The sequence below is a fragment of the Vulpes vulpes genome, chromosome 10, assembly GCF_048418805.1.
Source record: "Vulpes vulpes isolate BD-2025 chromosome 10, VulVul3, whole genome shotgun sequence".
NCBI classification, from domain to species: Eukaryota; Metazoa; Chordata; class Mammalia; order Carnivora; family Canidae; genus Vulpes; species Vulpes vulpes.
Window position 1 is genome coordinate 78227557 of NC_132789.1, and position 15952 is coordinate 78243508.

Below are 15952 nucleotides of genomic sequence, written 5' to 3' on the forward strand. Positions count from 1 at the left end.
CCCTGAGGGGGCACACGGTATTTCTGCTCACAGTTTATCACCTAGAAACTCACAGGTTGACACCTAACAGCAAGCATGATGTTAATCAAAGAGAAACTCATAAAAATGGCTTAAAACATGACATGAAAATGCAGAACAAAATTAAATTAGGCTCTGCCATTTACCATAAGACCTACAGCAAATTACTTGACCTGTCTAACCCTGTTCTCCTGTTTCCTTCTTCACTAATGTATGGGGCATAAAAGTATTTATCTCATAGAAATTTAGAGGTTTTTTTTTTTAAGATTTTATTTATCTAAGAGATGGAGAGAGTGAGCAGGGAGAGGGGTAGAGGGCAAGGGAACAGCAGACACCCCGCTGAGCATGGAGCCCCACACAGGGCTTGATTCCAGGATCCGGGGATCATGACCTGAGCCCAAGGCAGATGCTTATCTAGCTGAGCCACCCAGGGACCCTAGAAATTTGGATTTTAAAAAGTGAAATAAGGCATAAAAACTTAGTAGGCACTAAGTTTTTAAAACTTTATTTCACTTTAAAAAGTGAAATAAGGCATAAAAACTTAGTAGGCACCACCATTACTAATATTATAAGAGGTGTGTGTTGTCACTGGTATACCATTTCCTGAGTATATGAATACTACCAGTGCCAGACATATTAATTAATTAACATAGGAAATTTAAATTTTAATCACAAAAATTAGAGTTGGAATATTTTACTAGGGACTTAGGGATAGAAAATAGGTTTTTTTTCAAAAAATAATTAGGGGCACTTGGGTGGCTCAGTTGGTTAAGCATCTGCCTTCAGCTCAGGTCATGATCCTGGGCCCTGGGATCAAGCCCTGAGTCGGGGTCCCTGCTCCCCACTTCTCCCTCTCCCTCTTTCTCTCAAATAAAATAGTTAGAAGATATAAAATGTCACAAGGTATTTCTGATTCTTTAAGTATTTCTCAAAAAAGTTCTAAGACGTCCGCAGTTACTTAATGAGGAAGACTGCTTGCATAGACTGGTTTAAGAAGGGCCCTGGGGTAGTCAGTGCCCTCACAGTCGAGACCAGTTTCTCACATTGTCCCATCCAATTTTGCCTGTAACAGGCAAGTGATATGATTCCATTTAGGGAGGTGACACATTGCACATCAAACTGAATGACGGTCCTGTAATAGGACTGTCTAGCTTTTTCCTTCCAAGTCTCATAAGAGAGCCTCATGGCTGCTCACAGTTAGTTCTCTCTCTCTCTCTCTCTCTCTCACTTCTCCCATACAGCTCTCCCCTATTTTTCCTTCTTCCTGTTGCCCTGGATCTTCCCTTTTGGATCACTCCATTACTTTTCTTCTATAAACAACACAACTTACTCATGTTTCTGTTGTATCCACCCTGTAATTCCACTCAACAAGACAAAGGAGCCTCCTTAGAAGGTTTGAAGGGGACAAGATTATATATAACTAGTTGGTATTTTTGCAGTCAGTTAGAAAAACATAATTTAGAAAGTTAATCTTCTAGGCAGATGTCCTAAGCATCCTTAACATCTCCTCGGTCTCCCATTCTCTACTGAGCACATGGTATTTGGCACAGTCTTCTCACCCCAATTCTTGCCCTCATCCTTTGGCCTCTCAGTTCAAGGTCTTTATCTAAAATGGCCTGCCCCTACAGTCCCCCAACTCTTATGACCACACCTGACGCTGCTCCAGCCTGACAATTCCTGTTAGGGATCCTACTTTCAAACCAGTACCTCCCACCTTTCCAGCTCAGTCTCATCTGTTCACCCTATAACCACATGCCAGTCTCATGCCGACTTTCAACCCATTACCATTTTACTTTTCCTTTCTCAATGAGCCCCCCTCTTGCCTTCAATTCAGTTTCCATCATTTCAGCCAATCTTGTGCAAATAAGAACCTGTAGGTTGACTGCTTATATCTGGTAAAATGTTATTTCTGCAGACACTCAGCTGTCCTCCTCTGTGCTGCCTACCCTTGCTCCGATGCCCCTGGAGAAAATTACCCAAAGGAACAAATTTGTCAACCTTTTATTTCTGAGTTTCAGCCTCATTTGGACCCTCAACATTGCCCCAAATTTTCCCATTTCCCTGTGACAACTCAACTGTGCCCAGCCTTTTCTACTCTACTCAGCCTTCCACACTAACGCTTCCCCTTCACATTTAACATTCCTCCTCTGTTTTCCTGAGGGAGTAGTTCACTCTGAAACCCCTGAAACTTCTCCCATCAAAGCTACAACCTACCTGCACCTGAGTCCATTCTTCCCTCTTCCTGTGTTCTGCGTTCACGGCCTCTTGTCCTCTAAGAATCTTGCATTTTTCCATGCTTTCCCTTCCTTTCTGTTTTATCCCTCCCATTAACGTTTATAAATAATATCTCACAACTTAAAAACTTCCTGGGCCTTATTTCCAAACAGACTATTGCTCCCCTGTGTCTTCCTCTTAGCAGTCAGAATTCTAGAATCATCTAAGCTTGGTGCCTCAAATTCCTTTGCTTCGGTAGACCCTTTGAACCACCCTAAACCACCTTTGGTCCTTTCTTCTTTGGAATGATGCTGACTCTATGGTGACCAGTGACCTCCATGTTGATCAATCAAATGCATTTTCTCTGGTCCTCATCTCACTTCTCAGCAAGTCAAAATATTAACCATTTTTTCCCTCCCTTGTTGGCTTCCTTTGGCTTCTATAGCTGTACAGTCTCTTGCTATCCCCTTATCATTCTGGCAGTTTCTCAGTATCTTTGTTAACTCCTCTTCTTCAGTGTACCCTCAGATGCTGGAGGTTTCACTTAGTTCTCAATTTCTACTCTTTCTCTAAATGTTTTCATACATACACATGGCTTCAAATAAGTTTCTCGAGGTGTGGTTCATGGATCCAGCCTGTGTCAGGATCACTTGCAGATGAAGTGGAGACATGTGGTATTTGGAGGTTGGGAAAGGGGTGTTAAAATGCAGATTCCTAGGCCCCACGTAAGGCCTACCAAATTAATTCTGTGGGTGAGGACTGGGAATCTGCATTTTAAATAATTCTTCAGGTCATTCTCATACTGACTAAAGTAGGGGGCCCACTAACTTGATTTGCTACATATACAAGAACAGTTCAACCTCTCCATCTGGTGACTTACTAACACCAATGCCTTATTTTCTCAAATGTTAGGAAACTTAAAGATGTGAGAAACAGAAAGGAAATAAGACACGAAAGATATGAATGAATTATTGGCCCCATGAATAATCAAGATTAGATAATATCATCTTTTGGCTTTTCTAGCTCCAAATGAAAACTCATCTGTATTCCTAAGTTTCAAATTTTAATCCTTATCCAACTAAACAAAACCACGAGAATTGAAATGACTGTTTCATCACACAAAGTCTCTTAATATGGAACCAAGGGCATTTTATGGATTTTCAAAGCTAGCTTTCCCTTGGTTAGCTAATAAAAAGCATTCTACTTTCCACTAAAAACTTAATATGGGTCATTATAATTTAACTAAAATTTGTTAGATTGTTATTTTAAAATAATATTCATTGTAAAACAATTTTTAGAAGATAAATAATTGATGAAGGAAATGAAATTCACTAATAATCTCACTACCAAGAGTAATATAGTAAAATTTGGAGTATTATTTCATTCTTTGTGTACATATATGGATTTTCCCCTGGATAATTTTTAAATATTTTTTGATTCTGTACCTGCCTTGATTTCCTATCACTCTGCAATTCTTTTCCTTTTTTTTTTTCTTTAAGGGAATACGGGATGGGGCAGAGGAAGAGAGTCTTAGGCAGGCTCCATCCCCAGCATGGATCTCAGTGTAGGGCACAATCTCACAATCCTGAAAGGATGACCTCAGCCAAAATCAAGAGTCAGATGCTTAACCAACTGAGCTACCCAGATGCCCCAATTTTTTTTTTCCTATTTTTGATCATATATTTTACTACTTGTATCTAAGGTTTTGCAAACAAAGGCTTCGGGTTTTTTTTTTTTAATTTTATTTATTTATGATAGTCACAGAGGGAGAGAGAGAGAGGCAGAGACATAGGCAGAGGGAGAAGCAGGCTCCATGCAGGGAGCCCGACGTGGGATTCAATCCCGGGTCTCCAGGATCGTGCCCTGGGCCAAAGGCAGGCACTAAACCGCTGCGCCACCCAAGGATCCCTAGGCTTTGGGGTTTTATTGCCTAAAGTCTCAAATAAATTTGGCAGATAATATTAGTTTCAGATGTATAATTTGATATTATATATACAAAGTGACAAGAAGTCCAGTTACTATCTGTCATCATATAATTGACTCCCTTCACCCTTTTCACCCACCAAACCCACTTCCCTTCTGATAACCACCTGTCTGTTCTCTGTACCTGAAGGGTTTTCTTCTCCACGTTCAACACATAAGTAACATCACATGGTATTTGTCTTTTTCTGATTTAGCATAATACTTATACTTTAGGCAAGATTTCCTTCTTTTTATGGCTGAATAGTATTCCATTGTATAAATATACCACCTCATCAAAACAGTATGGAGGTTCCTCAAGAAGTTAAAAATAGAACTACCCTATGACACAGCAATGGCACTACTAGGTATTTACTCAAAGGATATAAAAATATAGATTCGAAGGTGTGTGCTCCCTGGTATTTACAATAGCCAAACTATGGAAAGTGCCCAAATGTCCACTGACTGATGAATGGATAAAGATAATGTGTTTTGTGTGTGTGTACACATATATATATAAAATGCAGTATTACTCAGCTCTTGAAATGAAATCTTGCCATTTGCAACAATATGGAAGTGAAATAAGTCAGAGAAAGACAAAGATCTAACCACAGAAATGTCCAACACACCCAAATGTTCATTTCTTTATAACTTTTCTATAATAAATTCTTCAATTTAGAATGACACCCAGATACCTCCTAAACTTTTACCATATGATAAATCCTATTTAGAACTTATTTTCCCCCATGACATTCTCCAGTGTGTTCTAGTACTATCCTCCCCTTATATTACTTCCCATTTATTTTCAGTTGTGTTCAGCATGGACACTGATACACTGTACAAGCCCTCAAGTGATTGTAGAATCCAGATAACAATAAATTCATTCCTCAAAGAGTTAAAAAACAAAGCATCAGACAAAATGTAAGTTTTTATGAGACTTCATCACATTTTGAAATACATAACTCTTATAGCACAAAGTATTTACAAGTTCTTTTTACAAAATAGGTTTTGAAACAATACTGTTGAAATCATGATCTAAAACACCTGTTAGAGTTCAAAAAGGACTTATGGAATCTAATCTCCAGAAATCCACCATATAATCATATAAATAAAATATAGTTGAACATCACAGCTTACTCATACATAGAAATATGAATTCTCTATCCCAGTGGTCAGCAAACAATGGCCTGTGGGCCAGATCCAGGTGGTGGCCTGTTTTTGTATAGCTGCAAGCTAAACTTGGCTTTTGACATTTTTAAAGGTTAAAAAAAAAAAACCACTAAAAGTAAACAATAAAGAATATGCAACAGGGATACATGTGGCCTGCAAATATTTACTATGTGGCTTTTTACATGAAGTTTGCTGACCCCTGCATTATATGAAACCAGTTGGAAGAGCTAGCTACTAGAATATACTATTAAAAAAGACACCACTGTAATGTGACAAGTATCATCAGCACTACTCATTTCTAAAATGAGGCACTTCTGTTTGAATATGTACATTTCCAAAACATAATTCATTACATCTGGAAGGTAGCTTTGCTACTTAACTCTAGCCCTTTGTAATTAGGCCTCTGCATGAAATCACATTCTTAGGGGCTGAAGTAAAGCACAAAATGCATCAGATGTCAGTGACTGATCTCATCAGTAGTTGACCACTTATGGTCTTAAATGTTAATAAAATCCATAATTTAGGTAATGCCAATAGAAGGTGATATTGTTGCATTATTTAAATAACATCTATAAAAACATGTTTAGATATCCCAAGTCATTATTTTCAGAAGTAAGGGTAAATAGTTAACTTAGTAGCTACTTATTTAAAAGTGAGAACTGGAAAAAAACCAAACCAAACCAAACCAAAACAAAAAACCAAAAATGTAAAACTGCAGCACAAGTCTTTGGAATGCAAAGACTGGGGTCTCTTAGCAATGGCTCCCAAGCTGGCCTAGGCTTCTCATGTGAAAGTTAGTTGGCAATGGTTGCTTAGGGGAACTTGGCAGCTCTCTTGTCATAGACTTTTCATTAAAAGAATGATGGGTCCACAAGCAAATGCTTGAAAAGTGAAATCAGATCAGAGCTGCTCAACACACAAGTTTTCCATGTCTTGGTTAAACAATTCCTGGCCAGTCAGCTATATTCAGGCCACAAAACAAGTACTGTACTGGATGCTTTTCCTTCTTCAGGCCAGGCTGGCTAAGCATCACATCACGAAGACATCTCTCTGATGCCAAGTTTTAAAATGCTCCGTGAATGCTGAGGTAGATGATTTTCAAATGAAGATCTATACCCTGATTCGGTCGGGACTAGCTTCTTTCTGTATCCTCCTTCTAGGAAGTATCTTCCGCTTAAGCGCAATTAACTAGATAATTAAAGACAGAAAATAAATTTTAATTCTCCATGTTGACAAACTTTAAACTTTGAGTCCTATGACCTTAATCATTTCCACAGTCTTCTACATAAAAAAAAAAAACCGAGTAAATAAGTCTCCATCATTCTCTCCAAAATAAAACCAGCTACTCACAACTTTTGTTATAGGGTCGATATGCCTATATATGTGCCCACAAAATATTTAAACCCACAAAGATAAAAATTATTTTGGCCCATGCTTCACTTTTTTAAAAACCTATATCTACAAATTTTTACACAGTAATTACCAAGCATATTTATTTTCAAGACACCTATTTCTCAAGTCTTTATATTGAAGGAAACTGCCTCTGTTTAGCTATTACATCTGGAAGGTAGCTCTGCTACTTAACTCTAGCCCTTTGTAATTAGGCTTCTGCACGAAATCAACATTCCCCTCAATTTGAAAGTGACTACATATATAAGACAGAATTAAAAATAAAAAAAAACCTTTGTATTAAGATCCTGTCACTACTTTCCCCCTGTATTTAAACACAGCAATAATCATTTGAAAATATAGGTAACACCTAATTTATGACATGGGTTGTCATGCAAAAGATTACTTTGTAACTACTACCTTACAATTTGGATAAACACTCGTTTCTCACAGAAATGGTTTATCCATGACACATTTGAAATAGGAAACCTGGGGATCCCTGGGTGGCGCAGTGGTTTGGCGCCTGCCTTTGGCCCAGGACGCGATCCTGGAGACCCGGGATCGAATCCCACATCAGGCTCCCGGTGCATGGAGCCTGCTTCTCCCTCTGCCTGTGTCTCTGCCTCTCTCTCTCTCTTTCTGTGACTATCATAAATAAATAAAAAATTAAAAAAAAAAAAACTTTGAAATAGGAAACCTGACTGCTGTTATGACGGAGTGTCAGTGAGAATAACAAACGTGTTCTTTATGGTTTCAGTTTGGAATCATACTGTCTACTCCATCTCAAGGGGGAAGCAGGGTTTCACCCACGTACAGACAATGAGCTGGGACTGGGGCAGAGGAAGGGGCAGTGCTGGCTGATTCATGGCAAGCAGGGTTGAGGTTAAAGATTTGATTCCCACAGGTAAAGAGCAAGGGGACAGAGAGAAGAGAGGGTTAGGGTTTCTTCTTCCCTCCTTTTCTCCTGCCTTCTGCCTCTCTGGTTCCCTATCCTCTACTGGATAAGTAACGCAGATGAGAGACTGGCCCTCTGATTCCTTCCCCCCCACTGCCAGCTGCTGCTTCCAGCCTGGGTGCCTCCTCTTCCCCCCTTGGCGGGCGGCACACAGCTGACTCCTCGTTCCTCGCTGGACCTCTCTGCTCTGGAGCAGGGATGGCTTTACCAGCCATGAATAATCACAACAAATATCAAACACCAGACTGATATTTGCTGGGAAGAGGATAAAGATTAAGTTGCAGTCCTGCTCACCTACCCAATCTCCCATTTTCTCATTTCCTTCCATTTATGGCAGGAAGCCCAGGCCCTGCTAATTCTAAAGTTTCAATACTTCAGCCTTTTCCTTCTTCTCAGTTTAAGTACACTCAGTGTGAGTTTTCCGTGACAGCTGGAAAAGCTCCACTCAACAGTCCCTTCAAATGGAGGTTTGCCCCAGGTCAGATCAGCCCAGACATGGTTCCCTTCTGTCTTCACTCCTTTCTCATCAGACCAAATAAAGATTCTCTGATCCCTTTCTTTTTACCTCACAAACCTGCCTTCTACTTCTGGGACTTCACCTGAAGGAGGTTGTATATGCACCTGTATGGAGAGAAGTTCCAACAACTCAAAGGAAATGTAATTGGGAGAAACGTGAGCATAATGAGCACTGTCCACAGAATAGTGGGAGGTCTGAACACACTGCAGTCACTTTTAGAAAGGTTACAAAAAAGAAAAAAATTGGAAACCCATGCAAAATCAGTATGAGGTGAGGATTCTAGATAGTTTTTGGTTAGAAATACTTAGAGGTTTTCAGTTTTAGCTTGATGTCTACAAGTTAATCTACTGAGTGCCAGGTAAAAAGAATACTGGTGGTGCATCTAGAAGAAAAATGAATAAAAGGATATTATGTTTGCTGTCTGAATATTATGAGCTATGTCTGACATACTGACATCTTAGTTATAAGCCAAAAGAAGAAATTAAAATTTTCTTGTGAATTTATATCACTTCTTTTTTAAAGATTTCATTTATTTATTCATGAAAGAGAGAGAGAGAGAGAGAGAGAGAGAGGCGCAGAGACACAGGCAGAGGGAGAAGCAGGCTCCATGCAGGGAGCCTGATGTGGGACTCAATCCCAGGACCCCAGGATCACACCCTGGGCTGAAGGCAGCACTATACCGCTGAGCCACCCGGGCTGCCCAATTTATATCACTTTCTAAAAGAATTAGATACTCTTATATTAAAAAATACTGTTTGATCCCCACATGAAATATATAACACTTACCTGTTCAGCAAAAAATGAGAATATAGTAAACATAATCAATGTTGCTAGTACACAATGAGTCCAAAACTTCAGTTTGTCTCGATATGCTCTCCTGTTCAGAGAAAGAAGCAAATATGCAATTCTGTGCAGTTTCACTGCATTAGAATTATTTATATACTAGGTTAGCAAAAAGTCGCAAAACACAAAAACATTGTGTGGAGGCAACATGAAAATGTTAATACAATGTACATTTCCAATGTGAGTTCAGATTTTTCATTAGGTCATGGTAAGTAGTATATTTGAAGTGTCAGAGTTACCCGGGCAGAGGAGAGGACTTCAAAAGAAAATTATGTCTCACATTTATTTATTTTTTTTTTAAACTGTCTTTATTTATTTATTTTTTTATTTATTTATGATAGTCACAGAGAGAGAGAGAGAGAGAGAGGCAGAGACACAGGCAGAGGGAGAAGCAGGCTCCATGCACCGGGAGCCCGACGTGGGATTTGATCCCGGGTCTCCAGGATCGCTCCCTGGGCCAAAGGCAGGCGCCAAACCACTGCGCCACCCAGGGATCCCTATGTCTCACATTTAAACAAAAATACACTTTCTTTCATATCCATTTCTTCACAGTCACTTGACCAACACTTCCTGTGGATACAGACAGATGAACAAGAAGTTCTTGCTGTAAACTGTTTATAAGCCTGGGGAGTCACTAACATGCAAACAACTAGCCACCACACAAGATGGACCAAAAAACGTACCATCAAAAGCAAAGTCTTATGGAAAAACAGAGACATGAGGAAAGCACCTCAGCATTGGTGACATTTCATTTAAACCTCGAAGTGGGGTGGGGGACCTGAAATGGAAGCATTTAGCTGAGTAAGGCAGAGAGAGTCCTGCAGAACTGAACAGAATCTGCCTGGGGGGCAGAAGGAAGAGAGCTAGGCCATGGCGAGGCAGGTGGGCAGAAAGTGCAGGTTTTCTGGAAAATACGCAGTGGGGTTTGGACATAATACTCCACTGGGAAAGCACATGGAATGGCAAGTGTGGGTGTGTGTGGACAACTGGATGAGTATGGTGGCGATCTGAAGGATGTACATCAGGGGACCAAGGTGATAAGGCAGGCAGTCATGTTAGTCTGGGTATGAGAACGTAATAAAGACCAGTGAGAATGAAAGACAACAGGCAACGGAGACATAATCTAAGTAGAATCAAGTGGATGTGAAGATAGGATATTGGGGTTCGAGGTGGCAATAGAGCAGTTTCCTCATCTGTAACTTGGAAATATGATTTACCACGAAGACGAACTATATGCTTAACATAAGGCTTGGAAGATACGCTAGTAACTATCAGTTCAGGCCTCTGTGCTGAGTTCTGGATTCTCATGTAGAGCTCGTCTTATGGTGGATGTCTCTGTTCCAAGTCCTAGATTGATAATGGTACCTCTGTGTTTGCTTCCAGCACTTCCTGTGTCTCATAATCGGATCACAAGCAGCACAGCCAGTCTAATGCCTAGGGTGCCATTCAGAATCTGTATGTAATTTTTAAACAGCTAAGAAGCCACAGGCTGTAACACAGCTAATGAGTCGTACAGCAACCACAGAACCTTAGGATAGCTGGAGGTTCCCTAAGCCACTCATCCATGGGGCACCTCCTATGTGCGCGAAAGGCAGTGTGGACTCAGAGAAGGGTAAGACATCATCTACGCCCCTGAAGACGGCCTACGTTCTATCAGGAGAGAAGAGCATACCAGACAGACAGCTCTCCTGCACAGTGAGTGCTAGCCCCAAGGAAAGGGAACAGGAAGATGGCCTCTAGGGACACCAGAGAAAGGTGACAGGGACTCAAGAGCACAATGGCATGAAAGGAAAGAGAAAAGTAAAGTTTCTAGAAGGTAGGGAGGTGTTGGTGGCCCTGCAGTGAGAGAGGACACAGAAGCTGAGCAGAATAAAGAAACTGAAGCCCCCAGGGAATTACACCTCACTCATCTTATCTGTACAACACAGAAATCAAAGTGCTCTCAAACTAATCATAAGCCCACTTCTTTCTTATTCGATTGAACCCCTGAAGATAAATGTAGTCACAAACTAGACTTGGGGAGTTAACACTTGAACTCATCCAGAGATCTTTTTCCTTTGAGCTAAAGGAAAGTGAAAATGATTAGAAGCTGTTCCTAGAAGACAAGACCCACAGTTAGTAATAACTTCTTCTGAAAATAAAAATATATATATAGCTATTAACAACATACATACTGATTGTCTCACCCAACCCCAAGATACCCAAGAGTTCGAGCCACTAAGGTCACTAATTTCCTCTACAGTGTCTCTCAATTCCATCTACTCCATTCTCCTTATTCTCTGAGCTCTGTCCTTGGTCACACCCTGACTGTGTCAGAGCTACTGAAATGCTTAGAACTTGTCTCTCTGCCTCCAGTTTCCAGACGACACTGCCTCACTCCAAACAACTCCTCACCACTCCAACTCCACACTGCTATCTTTCCAAATCATGAAGTCTGATCACTGCAAACACCTAAACAAAATTTCTCCTGGGGGCGCCCCATGTTCCAAAGAAAAAAGTCTAATTCAGACACAAGCCCTTCACAATGTCTCCTTTTCTCTCCACACACTCTCCTTCCCAGTCCTGTGTTTTGTTTTGTACAGGCCATTTCTTCTATCAGGAAAGGTCTTTTCTACCTGGAAAAGTCCTTTTCACAACTGAAAACCAAGTCCCCATGCCACCTTCCCCTAACAATTAGCTGCTCCCTCATCCACACCCCGCTAGCACAGATCCTGCCACAGCACTTGACACTACAGCTGTCTGCCTGCAGCCCATCGCTCTGAAGGGGCCATGAGCACCCCAGAGCCTGGTCCCACACTCCTCTGTCTCTGTGTATTCCTAGCACCTGGCTGGGGTAAATGGCAGTAAAATAAGACATGAAGGAGATATTATGAAGCAGCTTTTAGGTTGTGGTGGAATATATGCAAGGTTGGAAATTAGGCTGCATTTACCACTTACAGCTGCCTCACCTGCTCTTACCATGCTCTCCTGCCAGGTAGCAGGTATATAAGAAACACAGTCGCTATGCTGATGGCAATGAGTGAGGCTTGGCAGATGAGCTTGGCCAGCAAGCTCAAATAAAAACTTTTAACCATATTTTTATAAAGTAATTCTAGATCAAATAACACATTACAGGAATTCATCACTCTTAAACACACACACATGAACGTGAGCCCTTACCACTCCTGCAGCTCATGCATGTGAAGGAAACGGTTTCGATACTCTCTTGGCAGTTCAAACTGGGATGGTATGGGGAACATGGATTCATAGAAGTCCCTGAGAACAGCTTTCACCGTCTGGGCATCTTTATGATTATGGTCTATGTTATCATTCAGGCAAACAAACTTCCTAGAATTAACAGAGATCCATGGTTATTAGTTAGTGTGAGAATGATCTTGACATCATAAAACAAGAAATGTAGCTTCCAAATATATTTTAAATGGGCTCCTGTTCCATGTTGTTGCATGGGTTGATACGACTCTCTAGGGGGAATAATGTTCTATAAAATTTTTCTTTGGATATTCCTCACCTGTGAAACAAAAAGAATTAGGGAAGATAATTTTAAAAGTGTCTTCTAGCTGTTGGAATAAATAATGATTTCTGTTTAGCATGTCCCCAATTAAGTGTTTAATAAATGTGGTTTATTGATGAGAGCATTTTATTGGCAGCCAGGGAGGTATTAGTAAACAATGAAAACCAAGTTCTATACAGTTACATTATTAAGAATAGTGATGCAGGGGGTCCCTGGGTGGCTCAGCAGTTTGGTGCCTGCCTTTGGCCCAGGGTGTGATCCTGGAGTCCTGGGATCAAGTCCCACATCGGGCTCCCTGCATGGAGCCTGCTTTTCCCTCTGCCTGTGTCTCTGCCTCTCTCTCTCTCTCTCTCTCTCATGAATAAATAAATAAATAAAATCTTTAAAAAAAAAGAATAGTGATGTAGATAAGTGAGATAAAGATGGTGCCTTACAGCTGTGGATTCTATGAGTTCGGTGACCTCTTCTTATGTTTCCAACCAAGCTGCTGGAGTTCTGGCAAAAACCAGATGACAGTCTTACTTCCCTACTGTTTCGAGTTCCTTTCAAGGCGAAGTCACTAAACTGAGGGCCCATTAAATCAGTAGGCAGGAATAACCCTACTTCTGAAGTTCAAGGGGAGGCAAGCCCACTCCCTCCCCCAGAGGCAGCTTCTGCCTGTGATGTGAATCCTCTTCATGGTGACTGATATAAGAATGGGGCACAGGGGCACCTGGGTGGTTCGGTCAGTTAAGCATCTGACCTTGATTTCTGCTCAGGTCATGATCTCAAGGTCACGGGATGGAGTCTGCTTGTTCCTCTACCTCCCACCCCTAGTCATGAGCATGTGCTATCTCTCAAATAAATAAAGATCTTTAAAAAGAAAAAAAAGAGCGGCGGGGGGGGGGGGGTGTGAGCACACCACACATACAAAGGGGTGATCCGTTTCTGTGCTAGAGCACAGCTGTGTCTGCAGGGACATCTCCAACCACTGTGTTGCCCTACCTCTATCTGAAGAGGAGAGGCAGAGACTAATAGTCGGAGGGAAAAGCAATGCCAAGTTCCTTATGAATGGGGGCGAACCTGTCCTTAAAGGTTTAGTCGGTTAGAATACAGGTTTCCACTCCTGACTTAGGGTGAGCACCCATAAAAGTAAAACAGCTGAGAGTTAATAAGATCTGTGCAAGGTCACAGGAGCTAGCTGGGCCCAAAAGACACAGCCTGGCTTGCCAGGGGTCCTTCTGGTCAATCCCTGTCCGTTTAGGTACCATGAAGGTCTACAAATTTTCTAACCCCATAACTTCAGAACTGGCACCAAGAGGTAAAGGACAAGGTACAACTGAAAACTACAAACTCCCACATGCCATTACTACAGATAACTAAATGGGAGAGCACATCAAAAAAAAATGGGGGAAGCAAAAAGCAAGTATTGAAACTGCTTTTTAAAGTTATTTTTAAAAATTAGGGCAGGGCATTCCAGGCAGAGGGAACAGCAGGTATAGAGAGCTGAAGCAGAGTGACTATTAATTATAATGGTTTATTGTTTGCTTGGTTCGTGGGAAATATTTTATAGGAAATAAAGTATTTTACTGAATTATTGAATACACTAAATAAGCATGAAAGATGTTTCCATTTATCTTCAAATTCCAATTTCTCCCCATCCCACTGCCAAACAGGAATGAATTTTAGAAAAAAAAAAATACCATGGCTTTACCTGTCTAGAAATTTTACATTTCTGATCATTTATCATTAAAATCTTAATAAATGAGGACATAAAAACTGAAGACTTAAAAGGCACTTAAAAGACTCAGATGAAAAATATTCAATTTTATATGCCAAAGTCTTTTTTTCTAGGAAACCCATCAAATATCTATTTCCCACTAAAGTTCAAAACTCAAAAATGCAGATTTTTAACTAATTTTATCAAACTATCCCAGGCAACTGTTATGGGGCCAGGTTGGAAATTTTCAAGGCTTACATAAACCTGAATGAACATTTATTCAGCCCCAAAGAATGCCTGCACTTTACTGGATTAATTTTCACATTTATGAGAGCATTTCTTTTTCTTCAGAAGCTAATAATGGACTTTGCTTTGAATTGCGAAGTCTAATCACCAAAACAACTTTTCTGGAAGCACCTTCTTAAGAATGCTAGGAGAGTCCCAGCTATCTAGCCTCACTCCCCATGGTGGAGTCACCCCTTGACTTCAGTGAACAGCTCCTGTCACCAGATTCCTGGAAGTCCATGCTAGCCCCTGTGCCTGGGGGAACCTTCTCCAAACTCACAGCTCCCATCTCTAGCTCAGACACTGACGCTACCTCACTATTAGGCATTTCCACTGCTCCAAGCAACATAAGCCACTTCCTTTCCTTGATTCGTGCTGCCTTTTTGCATGTTTATTTGCATGATTAAGGATCATTTCTTAAAGTTATGGGCTTTCTCTGTATTTTCTGTTCAATTTTGCTGTAACTTCTAAAAGTACTCAAAAAAGTAAAGTTTATTGGTTAAAAAAAAAAGTACCTGGGGTTTTTTCTTATATCATCCAACTGGCCAACCACATGAGAAACATTGGTACGAATCATTTTAAAAGCAATTTCTTCTTCTCCCATGATTTCAAACCTAATTATCAAAACATATTTAAGGAGTGTAAATATTTATGTGGAAATAAAAGCAGTTTCATTGAGATAAGTATTTTATAAAACTTCAACAGTCAACGTCCTGAGAAGGACTTAATCTTTCGGTATTACTAAAGAAAACAATCTCACATAAATTTAAAAAGAAAGCTTAAGAGATAAACTATTGTAAAATCATGAAGATGCCAGATTCTTATAATTATTCTTAAACTAAACAGAGAAAGTTTGCACTACTTACCTATATTTGTTTTTGTCTTTATATGCTTTGTGGATTTTATCAGTTACTGGTTTACAGTTGGTCACTAGACTCTTAGTGACTGGTGGCTGTGAGAAAATAGAGACATTGCATCAGGCCAAGACTAGGGTAGGGCAGGTGAAGCACTGACCTCAGTGCAAAATTTAAGGGGGAGACCAAAGACTCTGTAATCAAGACAAATACTTTAATGCAGTATTTGAAAAAAATCAAATTGGCATGGGATAGCCTCCTGGCTAATCGCCTGTTTTTGTAAATAAATTTTTATTTTAATCACACAAACACTGCATGTTAAAAGTCTCCTAAGCTACTGGTAGCATTTTTTTTTTCAGAAAGAAATTTCTAACAAACTCTAACAATACGTGATGCTCATAAGCTCACTTGTCAGTCTTATTAGAAAATACTTTATCCTAGGTATAATCAGTTAATTACAGTAATGAAGCCAATACCTTGCTAGAGTTCACCTGAATAAGGTTAACTAGGCATTTCCACCTGCTCCAAGCAACATAAG

General features: G+C 40.3%; 1 protein-coding gene across 4 annotated transcripts in view; it reads right to left on the reverse strand.

Annotated features, from left to right (window-relative positions):
* Positions 1–5101: 5101 nt before the first annotated feature.
* The window catches only part of GNPTAB (N-acetylglucosamine-1-phosphate transferase subunits alpha and beta), a 65732-nt gene continuing 54881 nt past the window's right edge, over positions 5102–15952 (reverse strand). For 3 of the 4 annotated variants that reach the window (XM_026012982.2, XM_072724721.1, XM_072724722.1), the window contains 5 exons: positions 15427–15512; positions 15076–15174; positions 12225–12392; positions 9009–9099; positions 5102–6549 (listed from right to left, as the gene is read on the reverse strand). In XM_026012982.2, coding sequence (XP_025868767.2) covers positions 6472–6549; positions 9009–9099; positions 12225–12392; positions 15076–15174; positions 15427–15512 — 522 coding nt within the window. In that variant the 3' untranslated portion in view covers positions 5102–6471. The remainder of the gene's footprint in view (positions 6550–9008; positions 9100–12224; positions 12393–15075; positions 15175–15426; positions 15513–15952) is intronic. The other variant, XM_026012983.2, reaches the window with a different exon arrangement.